The sequence below is a fragment of the Gigantopelta aegis genome, chromosome 14 (assembly GCF_016097555.1).
Source record: "Gigantopelta aegis isolate Gae_Host chromosome 14, Gae_host_genome, whole genome shotgun sequence".
NCBI lineage: Eukaryota > Metazoa > Mollusca > Gastropoda > Neomphalida > Peltospiridae > Gigantopelta > Gigantopelta aegis.
Window position 1 is genome coordinate 8649211 of NC_054712.1, and position 21536 is coordinate 8670746.

Consider the following 21536-nt stretch of genomic DNA (forward strand, 5'->3'; position numbering starts at 1 on the left):
AATGAATGTAAGTGGACCGAATCATAATACAGTCATCAAATTTAACAACACAATGAAAATATAATACATGTATACATAATACAAATTTAAACTACCTTTTCGATTCACAAATTTTAGTAACTGTGATTTTTGTTATTGTTTTTAGCAAAATCATGAGAATTTAAGCCCATGAAAAAAAAAAAACATTCACAGTATAGTGGTTTTGACATTTAGTTGACAGAGAAAAAAACCCTGTTGCCACCATATATGCTACTTTTAATAATAAAGCAGCAAGGGATCTTTTATATGCACTTTCCCAATAGACAGGACAGTACATACCACAGCCTTTGATGAACCAGTCATAGGTCACTGGTTGGGATGGGAAAAAAACAAATTATATAATAAAACTTTACATATTAATACAGCTATTTTACAATGTAACTATCATTCATGGAACAAAGTAAATATAATAATACTAAATATTAAAAATACAAAACATTTCTCCCTGCTTTTTGTGATCCTTGCTCCAAAATTAATTTGATAAACAATTTCAAAACATTAAAATAAAGTGGATTTTTTTCATTTTAATTACATTATTAATACCATAACAATAACATGAATACTACTCAAAAGAATTTAAGGGTCAGACGATATTTTCGACATTATTTTCTGAATGTCAATTATATTAGCTAGACCATAATGTCACGCATGGTATTGTTCCATTTTGACGAAAGTGGGTCTAAGCAACCCATAAATGAATTAAAATCCACTGTCACTGACACTGTCGACTAGTTCTAATGGCGAAAACATGCTTACATTTGCACGTAAATTAGGGCAAAAGCGAAAGGTCTGCTAAGTGCCCATAACTTGCTTTTTCACAAAGCGCTTCATTTGCACGCTTTGCACGTGTATTCCATGTTCCCAGTGCTGAATTTCCGTATAATTGGGAGCTTGCGTTCGTGTACGGTGCACACTCCAAATTCGACAATGGTACGACTTCAACTGACTATCGAAGATCGAGGAAGGGCTATTGCTTGGCTTCAGGATGGCAATACGCAAAGAAATGTTGCTCTGAGACTTGGTGTCAGTCAGAGTGTCGTTGGCCGACTGTGGCAACGGTACCAAGCAACGAATTCTGTTCGAAATCGTCCACGTTCGGGAAGACCCTGAAGCACTACAAATAGAGAGGACCGCTACATCACCAATATGGCTCTACGTCAACGCACAACCACTGCACGCTGATTACGTGACAATCTGCGGACTGCGACTGGAACTCGAGTGTCTGATCAAACCATACGCAATCGTCTGAGAGCCAATAATCTACGCTGCCGTCGCCAGGCTGTTCGACCACCACTCCTACCACGTCACAGAACGGCCAGACGTCACTGGTGCACGCTTCATCTGTGGTGGCAACGTGTTCAGTGGGGTCGAGTGATGTTCACTGATGAGTCCAGGTTTAGTCTCCAGTTCAACGACGGTCGGGTTCGTGTCTACAGACGACCTGGGGAGCGCTTCGCTGACGTTAACGTTAGACAACGTCACCGGTTCGGTGGTGGCAGCGTCATGGCGTGGGGTGGCATCTCTATCCACCAAAGGACCCCCCTCTATGTGGTGGATGGCAATCTGAATGGAATCCGCTATCTGAATGAGATTATCCGGCCGTTGGTCCTCCCAGGCCTTCAGCAGATTGGCGGCGGGGCAGTTCTGCAGGATGACAATGCCAGACCCCACCGCGCCAGGGTGGTAACGGACTTTCTCAGACAACAAGGTATCGCCAGGATGGATTGGCCAGCATATTCGCCTGACTTGGCCCCAATAGAGCACGCCTGGGACGAATTAGGCAGGAGAGTTCGGGATAACCATGCCCCTCCGGCCAACCTTCATGATCTGGGTCAACTTCTTATGGCAGAGTGGCAGGCCATTCCCCAAGAGTTCTTCAGACGTCTGATCAACAGCATGAGGCAACGATGTGTCGAGTGTATTCGCGCCAGGCGTGGATTCACACACTATTAAACGAATGTTCTAATGTGTAAAATCCATGTTTGACAACCTTCAACTTTGACAGCATGTCATGTGACTTTCTTGTATACAGTGACGTTTATTTGTGTTTTTTTGTAAATATGGAACAATAAATAAAACAAATGGTGTAGTTTACATCATCAATCTAATACACTCTGAAACTTATTTGGTTATAAATTTTTGACCCTTAAATTCTTTTGAGTAGTATATCTCACAAGAGAATATTTCTGTTTTGTTTTCAATTTAAAGCATTTATTTTAATTTAAAAAAACCAAGCTGCATTAAAAAAAAAAAACACCCAGAAAAAACAGAACATACTACATTTTAGACCATAACAATTAGGCCCAATGGAAAAATGTTTTGTTTCATATCTGAAAATGTTTAACTTCTGACAATGTCATATTTCCATGCATTTCCAGGGCTCGAACTTAACGGCAGCACTCAATTTAACTGCGGCTAAGCATGGCCCTGCTAATTAATACATGTTCTAGTTTCTAAATACATGTTTCTATATACAGAAGAAATCTAAAATTAACCATACTATACTCTGTTCCAGTTAACAATGTTTTTTTTTGTCGTCAATAATTCCAGTTTAGTTTCAAGTAAAATGAAAATGAAAACTGTTTGAAATAATAAAAAGGTTCTATTTTTATCTGTATACAAGATGTAAATAAAACAATCATTTACCCATAGTAAAAATGTCATCTGCTAATGAAGTTTGAATTTTGTATTTTAAAAAATTATTATTATTATTTTTTTTTTTTTTTATCTTGCACATAAAAAACAACTAACAGAGAAAAATTAACAAAATAATTAACATATAGTCTGGCATTATAAACTAATTTTAAAAATACTTTTTTTAATTCCAACTCCATGAGCAGGCAACATTTTTCACAATCAGTGAGTATTGTTTTTCGGTTTATTTCTTATCAACATTTTTTTCTCAAATTGCACAAAACATTTTTGTTATTTCAAAAACGGTTTTTCTTTTGTTTTTAAGTCCAGCCATATTGCAAATGACAAAAAAAACCCATAAAACGTTTTTACTGGAACAAGATATAGGCTGATCGTCAATAAACTAAGATGTTTGTTTTTTCAGTTTAGCACTGAGGTAAGAAGCAAACACTAATACTAAGGAAGAAAAGGAAAAGCTAGCACTGAGAGGTCTTCCAAGAAAAATAAACTGAAGCTACAAAACATAATAACAAACACTGCCCTCCAAACTGAAAACAAGCAGGATTTACCTTCCAAAAAACATAATAACAAACACTGCCCTCCAAACTGAAAACAAGCAGGGTTTACCTTCCAAAAAACGAGAAGAAATTTCATGTTTAAAAAAACAAACAAAAAAACTCAACAAAAACTCAACAAAAACAAGCAGAGAATAAATAAAAATAAAAATAAAATAAATTGTGGTAGGAGAATGTAATTTCAGACAGAAATGAACATAAATTAAAAGCAGAGAATGCCAAATCAAAAAGCAGAAACTCTGTACAAAACCAAATGAAAACCGTTTCCAAGATTTCGCAAAAAACCAGACGAGGACGGAAAAAACAGGTAAGAGAGAACCGGATGCAGCCAGCCTCCGAACACAGGACCACCAGGAGGAGGGGTACGAGCCGATTGATCATTCGGAACACCTCGGCCAATCTATTATCATTGAACTCTCCGGCGTTATGCTTCGCCGGATCGGCCGAGGGGTTCCGAGTGGGCGAATATTTGTCGGAACATACCTCTGAGAAACCTTGGAAGTAAGCCATTATATCTTGTACAGTTACGTTAATTGGAAGACCTCTCATAACGACCACGGACGGACCCGTGTGTGTAATGTAGGTCTGAGGAGAAACGGGAGGACTGGGGTACCAGTAGAGAATTGGCGGGTAGAACGAGGCGGGCCGCTGTGGAATCTGGGTCAGCGTTGGTGGAAAACCGGCCGGTATTGGCTGCGGCAGCTGAGCGAATGGGAGACCACCGAGCGACGGCGACGGCAGAATCGTGGTTGAGACTGGAAAAACAAAACAATATGACAGTTAGTAACACAACATATGATAACAATGGTGATAGCCATGTTGATAATGGTGAAAATTATTGTTTTTAATACACACACACACACACACACACACATATATATGACACATTATATACTTTTTTTTTTTTTTTTTTTTTTTTTTTTTAAATGGGCTATACAGTGAAAGTTGTCTAAACCAGACCCTTAACAAATCAGAATCCTGTCAAAACCGGCCAAATTTCATGGTCCAAAATGTTCTATGTTCTATAATGCGACCCTCTAAACGTCCTCCGGTCTAAATGTGATAAATATTAGGTCTGCGGCGTGATCCAATTTAGACAGGTTTGACTGTACCAAGAAATTAATGAAAAAGAGTACATTGATTTATTAATCATCAGCTATTGGATGTCAAACATTTAAAATTCTGACAGTCTTAGAGAGGAAACCTGCTACATTTTTTCATGAGCAACGGATCTTTTATATGCACCGTCCCAAAAACAGGATAGCACAGCATTTGATATGCCAGTTGGCTGGAACGAGAAATGGCCCAATGGGCCCACAGACAGCCATCGATCCCAGACCAACTGTGCATCTGGCAGGTTTTCCACTGGACTATGTCCCATCCCTCAAAAATTAATAAGGAACGCCAATTAACCTACACAGTAATTTTGAAAGCACATCCCACTCCAAAATAACTGTTTAATTATCAATAAATTGAATCCAGACTATCTACTCATTTTATTGCATTCTGGATGAGTTGTTATTTTTTTAATGCCATTTATAATTAAGTCAACATGTCTGTGTGTACTGAAGTGAAACCACTACATGAAATTATAAATAAATAAACGTAACTGGCAGACGATGTATAAACATGAATTTACACTGTACTTACGGAAGTATCTTACACCAACATATCAGCCGCTAATATAATGTGACAAACACAGACAAGACACAGACACAGACATATATATATATATATATATATATATATATATATATATATATATATATATATATATATACACACTGATACAAGTGTACATATGCACATTAATGAACCCAAGACACACAGAGAGAGAGAGAGAGAGAGAGAGAGAGAGAGAGAGAGAGAGAGAGAGAGAGAGAGAGACACACACAGACACACAGAGAAAAAAACAAAAGCACACACAAACAAACGGAAAGCGCCAGACAAACGAAATGGTTGTTTAAGTAGTAACAATGCTATAAGAAGCAAGCAGTTGATGGTTACTGAGCATGCAGTGTTATTAAAAATACATGAGTAGACACGTGTGAGCACTTGCCTTTCATTCCGGTTATTGTTTGGTCAATCAGCGAAAACTGGGGAATGTGGCGCATAGGGAACTCTGCCAAACCTACAAGTCATACAGAGGAGTTGCAACCAGATGTCAAGCAATGGAAGTAAAGTACGTCAGACCTTCTAAATTTTACACAACTTATATTGCACACTACAAGAGTTTACCAGGTGGCATACCACTACAACAACAATTGGAGAGGAAAAACTCCAAACCCCAATTGATAAAACATATGTCAGGTGTTGATTCCTAAAGCCCATTCACTCCTGATTTAAATTATTAGTTACACACAATGATATTTAAAGGCAGAATCAAACAGTAGTAAAGCAAATAAATGGCCAACAAAAAATATTAGCTGAAAATGTATATTATTTGATTTATCCCCCAAAATGCTTTATTCAAGCTAGTGTTTGAATCAGTTTTAATTTCATCATCACTCCCCCAAATCGCCCCTATTTAATGTTTCATAATGCATCTTATGATACACCCTGCCCTATACTGCAGTATGCAACTGTTGAACGGTGTCCAATACCTATTCAATGTCTCTTTCCTTCACCTACCATACATATCAAAACAAACACAAAGCCCAGCATATTTATTGCAATTCCATCAATTACAATTAACATTTGGTATGATTCCACTTTCTTAATGTGAACAGGGCTTCTAAATTATGGTAGCCCCATTCCCATGGCTAGTAATATTCAATGTTGGGGCTAATAAATAACTAATATTACCATGCCTGACGGATAGTGAAAAAAATAGTGAAATGTTGCAGTTAAGTCTATTTTGTAAAGATGAATAGCCTGCCCCCACCCCAAACACAGAATGTTAGTGTTTTAAGGTCTATCTCCCTCTTTTGGGGACATATATCTGATTATTATTATTATTTAGTAAAATTGTATTAACTTGAATAAAGTAGGGCTAGTGAACTTTTATTAATCGTGGCTAGTAAAAATTTTTAGATCAATGATCCCATGGCTAGTGGATTTTATAAAAATTCTAGAAGCCTTGGTGAAGCTTTAATATCGGATTTTCAATCTTCCATCTTCACAACTCTTCAGTTCATGTGTTGTTCACTTTCAGCTTGAAGAGTACCAATATCCCCCCATCACCACCAACAAAGAGAACCAAAACAACCTCCCCCTACACCCCTCCTTTTTAAAAAGTATTGTTGTGTCAATAATGAATTTCCAAGTGACTGACTTTGTCGAATGCCAGTCACACATGCACCAACAGCTAAATCAAAAATGAATTGTTTCTTTGTAAAAAGTTTGACCCAAGTTTGCGCCCTTTGTTTTTTTTTCAACACATTCCGTATTATTTTCAAAAGAATATATTACATGCATCATACTCAGTATGTTAGTAAAGGTTTTCTAATCACTTTGAAACAAAACATTCTTTGAAGTGAAATGATAGATAGTAGTCAACTTCACTCTATAGTAATAATATTCTCAAATATATGTTAGTAGTCAACTTCAGTCTATAGTAATAATATTCTCAAATATATGTTAGTAGTCAACTTCAGTCTATAGTGATAATATTCTCAAATATAATATATGTTAGTAGTCAACTTCAGTCTGCAATAATAATATTCTCAAATATATGTTAGTAGTCAACTTCAGTCTATAGTAATAATATTCTCAAATATATGTTAGTAGTCAACTTCAGTCTATAGTGATAATATTCTCAAATATAATATATGTAAGTAGACAACTTCAGTCTGTAATAATAATATTCTCAAATATATGTTAGTAGTCAACTTCAGTCTATAGTGATAATATCAAAAATATGCTTTAAATAGAATTAGGGCTGTTGCAAACTTGATCACACAAAGTCGGGGCTTGGTTTTGGGGGTGAAATTAAAAGGCAATATTTTGTACACCCATCACTCAACAAAACAAAATGTTATTTTAAACAAGTATGCACTGAAAAAAATTCACTGCAGACCCACCAGGCATATGGTAAAAAGAATTCCATGGAATAAAATGTCTTGCCTAACAGAAATATATTCCGTGACGCTGATAGTTGCATCCATAACGGTAGATGTTCATCTCCGTGCATATTTAAAAAAAACAAGTTTCACTGATCAAAGACTTTGTGAGAAAATGCCCTAAATGCAAAATATTGACATTAAGCAAAACTCAAACATATTTTAATTAAATGGTTTAAAATTAATTAATTTTTAAAAATTCTTTTCACATGCACCATGATGAACATCCATGTGTGCAACCACAAACCAAGTTTGATTGACCTACAACTTATAGTTTGTGAGAAACTGATTTAATCACCAAAACTTTAATGTACACAAAAGTTGACACGGCAGCCATCACCATCAGTAAAGTGATGCCTATATCTCACTTTTTTACTTCGTAATATGCATGGTAAGCATGGTACTATGTCATCAGTTTTGGAACAACCATGGATATAATATATGCAAAGTGGTGAAGAGTTCAATGAAGGCCATTAGTGTGAAATTAGTACTTATGCGTGAATGGTCAACCATTATCCCATGGCCTACTGGGTAACAAGTTAATATTGTTGGTGAATAAAATCATACCATGCAGATATGTTTCGACAATAACTGTACTTCTAGATTTGTTGAACAAAAACACCCCAAAACAACCACCTTCAGAAAAACAGATTATGATAAAATGTGGATAACAAAAAAACTAAAAAATATTTTAGTAAACAAATGCTCTTTCTAAAATGTTCACATAAAGTAACTTAAAAATAACTTTATATCAGTTCAAATATAGGTAAATTTAAAAAAGAGAAGTAAATACATATCTTCAATAAATGTTATATTTCAAACAAGAGTTATTATGACCAAAATTGTGAACTGCTTCCAAAATCTTGATTACATACAAACAATGAACAAGCTCATGTAGAAAACAAAATAACAATAAAATATATTTTACAAATATTACACATAAGAACCGCATACAATTTCATAATAAAATGTAATTAGTTGAATTTAATGAAAACATTTCTTAACTTGCACACCGAGATAGTGACTGACCATTCAAGTGTTTATGTTAATTAATAGAATTCACGTACCTGGCGTTAGGATTGGTCTCTGAATGGTAGGGGCGGGGCCTGGCTGTGGTAGCTGTGTTACAGGCATCCCACTCGTCAAAACGAGGCTCATATCGTCGCCCGAACACTGGATGACGTCAATGATTCGTTTCTTGTTGGCGAAGACCATCTGTCGTCGATGTCTGTTCAGGGTCGTATGAGTAGAAGATTCCTCGGTGTCCATTTGTATGAAGGCTTCACCTGACGGCTCACCCTGTATAATAAAAAAATTCAAAAAAAAAATTCAAACATTACCTACGACACCACAAGAGCACATTGATTTATTAATCATCGGCAATTGGATTTCAAACATTTTATCATTTTAAAATACAGTCTTAGAGAGGAAAGCTAAAGTTTTTCATTAGTAGCAAGGGATCTTTTATTTGCACCAGACAGGATAACACAAACCATGGCCTTTTATATACCAGTCGTGGTGCATTGGTTACCGGCCTCGGTGGCGTAGTGGTTAGGCCATCGGTCTACAGGCTGGTAGGTACTGGGTTCGGATCCCAGTCGAGGCATGGGATTTTTAATCCAAATACCGACTCCAAACCCTGAGTGAGTGCTCCGCAAGGCTCAATGGGTAGGTGTAAACCACTTGCAACGACCAGTGATCCATAACTGGTTCAACAAAGACCATGGTTTGTGCTATCCTGCCTGTGGGAAGTGCAAATAAAAGATCCCTTGCTGCTAATCGGAAAGAGTAGCCCATGTAGTGGCGACAGCGGGTTTCCTCTCAACATCTGTGTGGTCCTTAACCATATGTCTGACGCCATATAACTGTAACTAAAATGTGTTGAGTGCGTCGTTAAATAAAACATTCCTTTCTTTCTTTCTTTGGTGCATTGGCTAGAACAAGAAATAGCCTATTGGGCCCACCGATGCGGATCAATCCCATGTGTAAAAATGATGAGGAAGGAAGGAAGGAAATGTTTTATTTAATGATGCACTCAACACATTTTATTTACGGTTATATGGTGTCTGGCATATGGTTAATGACCACACAGATATTGAGAGAGGAAACCCGCTGTCACCACTTCATGGACTACTCTTTTCAATTAGCAGCAAGGGATCTTTTATATGCACCATCCCACAGACAGGGTAGCACATACCACGACCTTTGATATACCAGTCATGGTGCACTTTCTGGAATGAGAAATAGCCCAATGGGCCCACCGACGGGGATCGATCCCACACCGACCGTGCATCGAGCGAGCGCTGTACCACTGGGCTATGTCCCGCCTCAGATGATGATGAACAACAAAAATAACCCTGTCATTTTAATTATATGTTTACAAATTTCTTACGTATTTAATCTTAAACCCCCCCCCCCCCCCCCCCCCCCAACTATAAAAAAAACCCAACTGAATAAGCAACAAACAACTACAGGCTATTCAACTCTAAAGAGTTTCATTACTACCCTCTGCTCCCAAGACCAAAAGTGTTAATCAATGAAGATATGTAGACAATGTTACGTGACTGTACCTGGGCTGTGTAGACCATGTGAACACCCTGATACACGATGAACTGTGAATACTCCCCCAGGAACGTCAGAATATCCGTCACCTGTGCCCCGGCAGGGATATTGCGTAACCGGATGCAGTCCTTGCGCGTCCCGCTCGTGATCAGATTTTGTGGAATTATGGGAACCTGAGCTGTCTGCTGGGGAAGGGAGGCAATCAGCGGTAGCTGTCCGTCCGGCTGTTCTGGGTTCCGCGGGTCCATGCTGCGATTTAGCACCTGGATTCAATGACAGGGCACATGTTTAACTTCTTTATTATGGGCAATTGATATGAACAATATGACAACTTATAGTCGTCCCATGCTCCTACACAAATATTTTTTGTAAATAACTTCAGTTTGGTCTGACATAAAAAGATAAGAAAAAGTGTTTTGGAAATAACAAAAATATACTATTTTTGTGTGTCATGTAGAAAACAATCAACTTAGAAATAAATAACTTGTAGTAAATTTCATAGTATAAAAAAATGTGTTCACTGTGGGACGGACTAACAATAATTTTAAACTCGGCACCCTGTAATATATATAATATGGTGTTAAGAGAATAAAAAAAAGATATAAACCCCCCCACCGAAAAAATCCCAAAACATTGAAATTTAATGGCAATTAAAAAACCATACCAAAATGAAGTCTTAATGTATTTGTATAGGTGTGAGCCTATATGATTGCTTAATTAATGAATGTCACTTTGTATTATAGTAGATGATATGGACAAGTATTAAATTGTCCTCTTAAAGCAAGTGGCTCCATAAAACATTTAGTTTTGTACTTTATTAAATGAGTTAGAATATTATGTTAACATCTTAAGGCATGTGGCTGCTAATTAGGATGACCACTGACCTAAATCAAATGTTTGTATTATCTCATGATATAATAACGTCTAAATAACTCAAGATTTATCATTTTGATGTTGCTACACAATATTATACAAATGTCAGAAGTCATGAACATTACTGCCCCTCCCCCAGAGCCCTCAAAAGTACCCGGTCTCCGGCGGCAAATCGCCGCCCAAAACAGCTTTTGCCGCCACCCACTTTTCGTTGATGGTAAAAAAAAAAGTGCTTTCTCTTCTTTAATAAAGTCTCCTACAAAAGGGATCCAAACAAGGTGCCAAAATAGTTGTTTATTTGTCTTGAACGCGATTAGTTCACATCGAAATTTGATTTTTCAAATGTTTCTCGGGGAGGGCCCCCAGACCCCCCGCTTTGCCCCCTGCTATCATCACTGTTGTAGCCTGCTACTTCTTAAACTATTGAGGGCGCTGCTCCCCCCCACCCCAACTCTGATGATGAGCAACCCAAAATATGAGAGCTGCTCCCCCATTGATAAGTGAATTAGTAACTGTCCCCCACTCCCTACCCACCCCCAATTCCAGTATCTTCTGATGCCTATTTGCTTTTATTATCGCAACAATTTAAAGTCCCAAAATCTCAAGTCCCATGTTAGAACTATATACAAAACAAAACAACAGTGTAATAAAGACACACACAGAACCATTAAAACTATAACAAACACAGTAACAGAAACACACACTGAACCATTAAAACTATAACAAACACAGTAACAGAAACACACACTGAACCATTAAAACTATAACAAACACAGTAACAGAAACACACACTGAACCATTAAAACTATAACAAACACAGTAACAGAAACACACACTGAACCATTAAAACTATAACAGAAACACACACACACACAGATCCATTAAAACTATAACAGAAACACACACACAACCATTAAAACTATAACATAAACACACACAGAGATCCATTAAAACTGTTAAAGAGTAAAGAGACCAGCAGACACAGAGTGTTTAATGTAATGAATTTTTGTAGAAATATAACATATATAATTTAACTAAAACAAGAGTAATTACATGAATATTAAACTTAATCATCAATTAAAGAATGAGGACACCATAACCTATATTTGACATTGATGTGTAGTCTATTTGCAAAGTCTGGTGAGAAACATTTCCAACATAATTGGAGAGATCAATTGCTGGGAACTGAACATTTACAATGCAGACATTGTGAGTTCTCCTTTTTGGCATGTTGGTGGTTCACACATCAAATTATAGCACTCAAGATTTTACACAATAATGTCAGAGATTATATCATTATGCTAGTTTGTAAGTATTAATGGGCAACTGAGCTAAGATGAAACCAGTATAATGATATCTGGAATAAGTGAAAATTGCTTCTTTTTTTCTATTTTTTTTTTTTAAAAAGAAAAGTGAATAGATCTAGAACAGCAGTATGCCAAAACAGTTATTTCTTTTTATAAATGAGCTAATTAATATTAAAAAAAAAAAAAAAAAAAATTCCTAATTTAAAAAAGTATCTAAAAAGATAATTGTAGAATTGAAATAATTTTTAGTTTGCCTAAATGGTACACAATATGTGAATTGTTCCATCAAGAAAAGTTTGCTTCTTTGCAGAATTTTATTTATTCTACTGATGGCAATTCTACGCCCATAATAAGACTGGTATATCAAAGGCCGTGGTATGTGCTATCCTGTCTGTGGGATGGGGTATATAAAAGATCCCTTGCTACTAGTGGGAAAATGTAGGTTTCCTCTCTAAGACTATAATGTCAAAATGACTAAATGTTCAACATCCAATAGTCAGTGATTAATAAATCAATGTGCTCTAGTGGTGTCGTTAAACAACACTAATTTTTAATAGTAATACTAGCAGTTCTTTCCCTTTACACTTTTTAATTCAAGGGAAACAATTTGGTTGTATTACTAGTATTTACAGTTATGTCCCTTGTGTAAGAGAAATGCTAAACAGACTGGTTCCTAATGTAAATGCAATAAATAACATTTATTATCTCCTCATATAATCATTTGAACATTTTACAGCCTTTCTCCATAAAACCATCAAAACAAAGGATTGTTTTTTTAATATATGGGGGAAATTTTATGACATTAACAGTTACAAAAATACAAAATTTTAATCAAATTTTAAATGAATTACAACTACATTTTCCTTTAGATTTTCACAATTTAATGGGTTTTAAAAAAAAAAAACATTTCACTTAAGTTTTTTTTATATAAATGTTTTTATCAAGTACCATTTTAAAAGCTATATACAATAGGCACACATAGACACACGACTGTTAACCAAAAATATTAAAGTTAAGATTGTTTTGTGATTTTGGCTCTCGGAGTTACATCCCATCATCATACAACCTACAGTTATACAGAGAGTTACCTACTTACGGGTTATCCAGAGTGCACCACTACTGAGAGTTAGGCAGCATGGTCTTAGATCAGGAGCTAATTCCACGTTTTAGCTCGCCTGCAATCAAATACACCCAAAACCAAAAACATGTAGGAGTAACCTCCCCTGATCACCACCACACCAAGAGGAAGATACTAAAACCAGCAGGTGAAGCACACCGGATAATAATAATGATAATAATAATAATAATAATAATAATTTGAAACAGTTTGAAAAAAAAAACCTGAGTACAGTTTAGTTATTAACACTGCAAAATGTTATTGAAGAACATTTTAAAGATAAATAAATATTTGAAGTTATTATTACGTAGTAGCCTATTTATAAATATATTTGTATACAAAGAAACATTAATTAATTACTTTGTTTACTTTAATGTTAAAAGGACTGTCCTGAATTTGTTGCCTTTGTTGAGATGTTTCCGACAAATAGAGCCCTTTTTTAACAATTAAAAATGCATATTAAATTTTCTTTCTTCGAATATTAGTGCCTATATATTTGGTGTGTTTCTAATCATCCCAATATTTGCAGTACAGGTAGCTTACTCCAGTGGTGTAGGAAGGTGCCAAAAAGCAAAAGGGGTGGGGCACACTTTTATATTTACACACTTTTACACTATTATAAAGCAAATATAAAGCAAAATATCTGAAAAGTGTGTGTGTGTGTACTCGTTTTATTTCCTAATACAAATGTATATATGTTTTCATACATACAAACTAATTGAGAGTTAAAATCCAGTTTGAGCTACTGCAAACTTTAGTATGACCAGAAACACACTGAATATTTAGACAATTGTATTCTAAATAAGAAAACATATTTAATATTTAAGTTTAGTCATTAAAAATAACAGATGTAGTAGTTGTACATAACACCAACCACAACCATGATCAATTGTACTACAATAAGTTTGTTTAACGACACCACTAGAGCACATAGATGAATTAATCTTCAGCTATTTGATGACAAATATTTTGTAAATCCGACAGTTTTCAGAGAAAACTTGCTACATTTTTCCATTAGTAGCAAGGTGTCTATTATATGCACTTTCTCCAAAGGTTGGACAGCACATACCATGGCCATTGGTATACCAGGCACCCCCGGTACCAAAATAAATACAAGCACTAATAAATTATTTTGTAAAATAAATATCTGAACTATATGATAAATGAGAAAAACATTTAAAAATTATTATATTTATTAATTCTAAAATAATTGACCCTAAATTACATTTTGTTAAAATATGTTCTCTGAATAAAAGCAACTAACCTAAATTTAATTTTGTTTAATATAACACCCTATATTAAGTTTTTTTTTATTTAGTTAAAATAATCGACTTAAAATATTTTAAATGCATTGCTTCTTTAACTGAAAACTGGTTATATTATATTAGAAAGTTCCTAACTGGACGATTTAGTTAGTATTAATGTGCAGAAGTTATTTGAGTAATTCAAAACTGATATTTATATTGAAAAGTTCCTAACTGGACGATTTAGTTGCCATTAATATGCAGAAGTTATTTGAGTAATTCAGAACTGATATTATTACAACAGAAAGTTTCTTCCTGGATGATTTAGCTTTAATTGATGTGCAAATCAGCCCTGCACTAAAGAAGTTATTCAGAGTACGAAGCCCAAGACGCCCCATGGAATATATATACCAGTGTATAGTATACAAGTCATGCTGTGTTACTGCTGATCTCTTAGTAAGGCAGAGAGTGTTTGGCAGCATCATCAACAGGAGGTGCTCCTCAACCAGTTACAGAAACAGTCATCTCTGACAGTCAGTGTCTACTTTACATTGTCCTTTTTAGTCTCTATGTCCTCCTCAACCAGTTACAGAAACAGTCATCTCTGACAGTCAGTGTCTACTTTACATTGTCCTTTTTAGTCTCTATGTCCTCCTCATCTAGTTACAGAAACAGTCATCTCTGACAGTCAGTGTCTACTTTACATTGTCCTTTTTAGTCTCTATGTCCTCCTCAACCAGTTACAGAAACGGTCATCTCTGACAGTCAGTGTCTACTTTACATTGCCCTTTTTAGTTTCTATGTCCTCCTCATCTCGTTACAGAAACGGTCATCTCTGACAGTCAGTGTCTACTTTACATTGTCCTTTTTAGTCTCTATGTCCTCCTCATCTCGTTACAGAAACGGTCATCTCTGACAGTCAGTGTCTACTTTACATTGTCCTTTTTAGTCTCTATGTCCTCCTCATCTCGTTACAGAAATGGTCATCTCTGACAGTCAGTGTCTACTTTACATTGTCCTTTTTAGTCTCTATGTCCTCCTCATCTCGTTACAGAAACGGTCATCTCTGACAGTCAGTGTCTACTTTACATTGTCCTTTTTAGTATCTATGTCCTCCTCATCTCGTTACAGAAACGGTCATCTCTGACAGTCAGTGTCTACTTTACATTGTCCTTTTTAGTCTCTATGTCCTCCTCATCTAGTTACAGAAACGGTCATCTCTGGCAGTCAGTGTATGCTTTACTTTGTCCTCTGTCATCTTTGGGTCCTACTGAACTCGTTACAGAAACAGTTGGCGCTGGAAGTCAGTGTCTGTTTACAATGTCCTTTGTCATCACTAAGTCATTTGTCCAGGAACAGTCACCTCTGGTGATCAGTGTCTGCTACATACTATCTTCTATTTCCTCTATGTCCTCCTGAACTTGTTACAGAAACATTTGTCTTCGACAGCCAATGTTTGTTTTACATTATCCTCTAAAGTCCTTCTCAACCAATTCCAGAAACAGTCTGACAGTCAGTGTCTGTTTTACAGTCCTCTGTCATCTCAAGGTTAACCTGAACCAGTATCAGGAAACAGTCGTCTGTAATAGGTATCTCTTACAGTCGGTGTCTACTTTACATTGTCCTTGGTCATCTCTAAATCAACCTGAACCAGTACCGGGAACAGTTGTCTATAACAGTCAGTATCTACTTTACATTGTCTTTCGTCATCCTCAAGTGCTACTGAAAAAGTTCCAGAAACAGCCAGTGTATGCTTTACATTGTCCTATTTTCATCTTTAGATCCTCCTCTATCATTTCCATAAACAGTTCTCTGTGGCAGTTAGTCCTTGCTTTACATAGTCCTCTGTCATCATTAGGTCATCTGGACCAGCTCCAGAAACAGTCAGTGTCTGTTTTACATTGTCCCGTCATCACTAGGTCATCTAGACCAGCTCCAGAAACAATCAGTGTCTGTTTTACATTGTCCTCTGACATCATTAGGTCATCTGGACCAGCTCCAGAAACAATCAGTGTGTTTTACATTGTCCTCTGACATCATTAGGTCATCTGGACCAGCTCCAGAAACAGTCAGTGCCTGTTTTACATTGTCCCGTCATCACTAGGTCATCTAGACCAGCTCCAGAAACAATCAGTGTCTGTTTTACATTGTCCCGTCATCACTAAGTCATCTAGACCAGCTCCAGAAACAATCAGTGTCTGTTTTACATTGTCCCGTCATCACTAGGTCATCTGGACCAGCTCCAGAAACAATCAGTGTGTTTTACATTGTCCTCTGACATCATTAGGTTATCTGGACCAGCTCCAGAAACAATCAGTGTGTTTTACATTGTCCCGTCATCACTAGGTCATCTAGACCAGCTCCAGAAACAATCAGTGTCTCTTTTACATTGTCCAGTCATCACTAGGTCATCTAGACCAGCTCCAGAAACAGTCAATGTCTGTTTTACATTGTCCCGTCATCACTAGGTCATCTAGACCAGCTCCAGAAACAATCAGTGTCTGTTTTACATTGTCCAGTCATCACTAGGTCATCTAGACCAGCTCCAGAAACAGTCAATGTCTGTTTTACATTGTCCCGTCATCACTAGGTCATCTAGACCAGCTCCAGAAACAATCAGTGTCTGTTTTACATTGTCCAGTCATCACTAAGTCATCTGGACCAGCTCCAGAAACAAGCAGTGCCTGTGTTACATCGTCGCCTGTGATCTCTACCAAGTCATATTTGTTAGTGGTACATTGTAAGCCAGTATTATTAATAAGCTAAGTATTAAGTCTTAAGTCAAGCAGTCCTAAAAGTAAAGATTCTTTTGTTTGATGACCACCACTAATGCACATTGATTTATTGGTCATCGGCTACTGAATGTCAACCATTCGTAATCAAGCTGGTCATATTCACTGAAGTAAGTTAGCCATTTCCAACAGTCCAAAAGGTCATGTGCCCTGTAGTCAAAAGTCTGACTGCACAAAGAGTCATGTTTAGTATAATGCAATATGTCATAATCACATTTAACGATTCCAGCATGTCATATACAAAGAGAGATATATTCATTACGTGTCATTGTCAATACAGTCAAAGAGGTCATGAATATTCAGGTGAAGAGTCAGCATAGCCCATCTACTAGAGAGATACAATATTAACTGAACAACAAAAAAAAGCTAATATTTTAATATATAATTTTTTTTAATGATAAAATTAGTTCAGTAAATAAGACTGTCAAAATGGACCTAAAATGTTCATTGATCTTTTTAATGGATACAATAACTAATGGAATTAACTGAATATTTTTTTTTTTTTTAAATTGAAGAAACTAAATTAATATTTGCATTTCTTCTGCAAATATTTTAATATATATTTTTTTCATGATACAATTAATTCTGTAAATAAGACTGTCAAAATGGACCTAAAATGTTCATTGAACTTTTTAATGGATACAAAAACTAATGGAATTCAAACGAAATATTTTTTTTGTTTGTTTTACAATGAAGAAAACATGTCGATTACATGACTGATCTTTTTAATAGAACAAAAACGAATGGTATTTAAACGGAATAATTTTAAATAAACTTAAACAAAACTAAAATAATATTTGCGTTTCTTTTGATGTTCAGTATATATATATATATATATATATATTTCTAAATGTCGGGCTGAGGTGCACCTGTCTGCCGGATGTGCCGATTAGTAGAGTGAGTTAACTACCTGTTGCACCTCTGCCGTCGTGCTCTTAAAAAGCTCAATATATCGGGCGCCCATTGTATCCCGGTGTTTTTTCAGCCCCTTATTAGCCTCCTCCTCGGACGCAAATAGCACAAAGGCGTCACCAGTCGACCTGCCGTCCGGGTAGTGGACGAAGAGGGTCCCGTCCTCTCCGTCGAGCACGTCGCAGGAATTAGGTTCTCTTGCAAAGAACTCTAGCTGTAAGCGCAAACACACGGAATAGCAATGGCTATTAAATCACACAGACAACACCCCAACATGCAGCCGGGTCCCCAAAAAACTATATATGGTGATTTTAAAAAAAAAGTGACCAAAAAAATTATATATATATATGTAATAGAAAATTATTATAAACCAGTGAATGGAAAGACCAGGCTGGAAGAAAAAAGATAATTAAAACTGAGAAGTAGCCAGCAACCGCCCTGCACCTTCCAAAAACCTGCAATTTGATTGGACCGTTAATACCCCTGGATGCGACCAACCAAACACAAGTTACCACACGCCAACATCTGTATTACTAGCCTGTTCCAAAGACTTACCTTGTTGCTAGGCAACACGGGCCTAGCCCCATAGCTGTTAGTTTAGAGGCTTGCTGAAAGTCAGAACAAATACAAAACAGTGTTGCATTTCTAATTGTCCAATAAATATTGTTAAATTTCTTTCTCCATTGTATAATAATTATGTTCAGAGGTAACGGAATAAAATAAAATCTGTTTCCAAAACTCGGTGTGGACTTTGAAAATACAGATCCTAATGTTAACATGTAGCTCATTAAAATAACAGCAGCTTCCTCTGACCTGAGTCCAATAGATTTATTAATTGTATTCTCTGGGCATCACCAAGGCCTTTTGAAAGGGGTTGTATCCATAAAAACTTAGAAAATTTGTTAAGCAAAATTATTTATGTATTAGATGTAAATGAACTGGAGCTTTCAACAAAACACTACTGTCAACAAGGACTGCAGGAAATGAGAATGAGGTCATGGGTCTACCCATGTGCAGATGTTAATGTAGCACATCCGGCAAGGGAGACAATTTTCTGCAGTATAAGATAAGGCTCAGGTTGTGTACATATTGGTTGTGCTTACCCTAGGTAAGTAGAATATGACTATAGGACATTTATGGCTATTATTAAGTCTTACAAGGTGAAAAGTGCAAAAATTACTAAAAATATTTTACATTCTCAGCGTCCAAACAGCATCTTAACAGTAATTTGAAATCATGTCATTCATGCTTCATGTTTATGAAATATCTAATTAATTTTTTTTTTTTTAATATTATATATACAAAATCAGTTTTGTTTTTCCAACTAAAATTTCAGTCTTCTCCAACCAATATTTCTAATTTATATCTCGGCTTTGCTCTTTGTGTTTTTGTGCTAAAATACTAACCACTTGCTGTGACGTAGCTGTGAACGGCAGACCACGCATGCGTATAATAACCTGACCGCCTCGTGACAGGAAGGCTTGAGCTTCAGAGTTACTTCCTGTAAACAGAAATATGCAATTTGTGTAAATATATAATTTACATACAGCAGGGCTTGAAATTAACAGGGTGCAGACAGCAAATGCTGCTCACAATGTACAATCTGCTTAATGATAGTAGTAATAAAGACTATACACCATTTCTTTTGTTTCTTTGAACTTTAAAATGAAAATGCAACCATTTTAGTTTGATTATGCAAGTCTGTCTTACCATTTTATTAATTATTATTTCTGTTAGCTTATCCTACTAATTTCTTCTTAAATGAAAAAAGAGAAGTTTGTTTTTGTTTAATGACACCATTAGAGCACATTGATTTATTAATCATCGGCTATTGGATGTCAAACATTTGGTAATTTCAGCATATAGTCAGTGAGGAAACCCACTACATGTTTCCATTAGTAGTGTGGGATCTTTCATATGCACCACCCCACAGGCAGGGTAGCACATACCATAACCTTTGATATACCAGTTGTGGTGCACTGGCTTGAATGAGAAATAGCCCAATGGGCCCACCGACGGGCATTGATCCCAAACCAACTGTGCATCAAGCGAGTGCTCTACCACTCGGCTACGTCCCAAACCAACTGTGCATCAAGCGAGTGCTCTACCACTCGGCTACGTCCCAAACCAACTGTGCATCAAGCGAGTGCTCTACCACTCGGCTACGTCCCAAACCAACTGTGCATCAAGCGAGTGCTCTACCACTCGGCTACGTCCCACACCAACTGTGCATCAAGCGAGTGCTCTACCACTCGGCTACGTCCCAAACCAACTGTGCATCAAGCGGGTGCTCTACCACTCGGCTACGTCCCAAACCAACTGTGCATCAAGCGAGTGCTCTACCACTCGGCTACGCCCCGCCCTCTAGTAATATGAAGAGTTTATTCTTCATTCCTTGTAGAGTCACAATGGAGTTTATTAACACAATTATAATAAAAAATACAATTTAAAGAACAACATACCACCAGCGACATTTACGAAGTCTTTGCCTGTTGCCTTGTAAACTTCAATATACCGCTGACCAATATGGTGTTTGTGGCGTCGAAGGGCAAGATCGCGGTGTTCATTAGATTCGAACCTCACAAGGGCCTCACCGTTTCTACGCCCCTGAGGACTCAGACACAATGCAACGCCGCCCCTGAAAACATCAAAAACAATACTGATACCACGTGAACCAAGATAATGGCTAATTCAAATAACAGTAATACAATATCAACCAACCCTGGTAACATCAAAACATATTGATACAATGTGACCTGTGACCAAAAATAAAGGCAAATTAAACTTTTAAAAACCCAGTAGTACAATAGCAACCTAAGTCATACATCTGTACAAAACAAAGTCCAAGAAACAATTGCAAGCAGTAATTACTCTCAATTTCTTTTATAGCTTTAGGTCATCAAATAATATGCGTAAAAATATATTCACACGTGTGCTTGAACTTTGGATATAAGCATGGAAATAAGTTAAAAATTAAATGAGTTGATATATGCAATTTTTAGTATGTACATATATTTAAGCCAAAATAAATTCCAGTTCTATGTCTACTTTCTCTAACAAAAGATGTCCTACAGTAAAATCTACATTTTAGTTTTAAAAATACTGATGAACAAATGGGAAAAGAGTTTAGAAAGGGACCGAAATTATGTAAATGACAAATCCAGCTGAATACTGGCTTAAACATAATAAATTTGATAAATCATTAAAATGCTGTTTGCAAATCCTCATGATACTGCACTTATGCTCAACTTTTACAACTAATTATATACAAAACCGTATACTAAGTATATTACTGTTAATTAAACTTACTTGGCAATATTGAGTCCTTTGAAAAATCTGGCGATATCTTGGTCTGACGATTGCCATGGTAACCCTCGTGACCTGACTACAGAATTGTCATCAACATACTCATTTTTACTG

General features: G+C 36.4%; 1 protein-coding gene across 4 annotated transcripts in view; it reads right to left on the reverse strand.

The window, feature by feature from the left end:
• The window catches only part of LOC121388646 (RNA-binding protein fusilli-like), an 85757-nt gene that overhangs the window by 10253 nt on the left and 53968 nt on the right, over window positions 1-21536 (reverse strand). Inside the window, exons 6-13 of one of the 4 annotated variants that reach the window (XM_041520079.1) lie at window positions 21426-21536; window positions 20579-20754; window positions 19523-19617; window positions 18115-18330; window positions 9880-10134; window positions 8377-8608; window positions 5308-5379; window positions 3732-4003 (exon numbers count right to left, since the gene is read on the reverse strand). In XM_041520079.1, the coding sequence (XP_041376013.1) occupies window positions 3732-4003; window positions 5308-5379; window positions 8377-8608; window positions 9880-10134; window positions 18115-18330; window positions 19523-19617; window positions 20579-20754; window positions 21426-21536 (1429 nt within the window). The remainder of the gene's footprint in view (window positions 1-3731; window positions 4004-5307; window positions 5380-8376; window positions 8609-9879; window positions 10135-18114; window positions 18331-19522; window positions 19618-20578; window positions 20755-21425) is intronic. The other 3 variants (XM_041520081.1, XM_041520082.1, XM_041520080.1) reach the window with 3 other exon arrangements.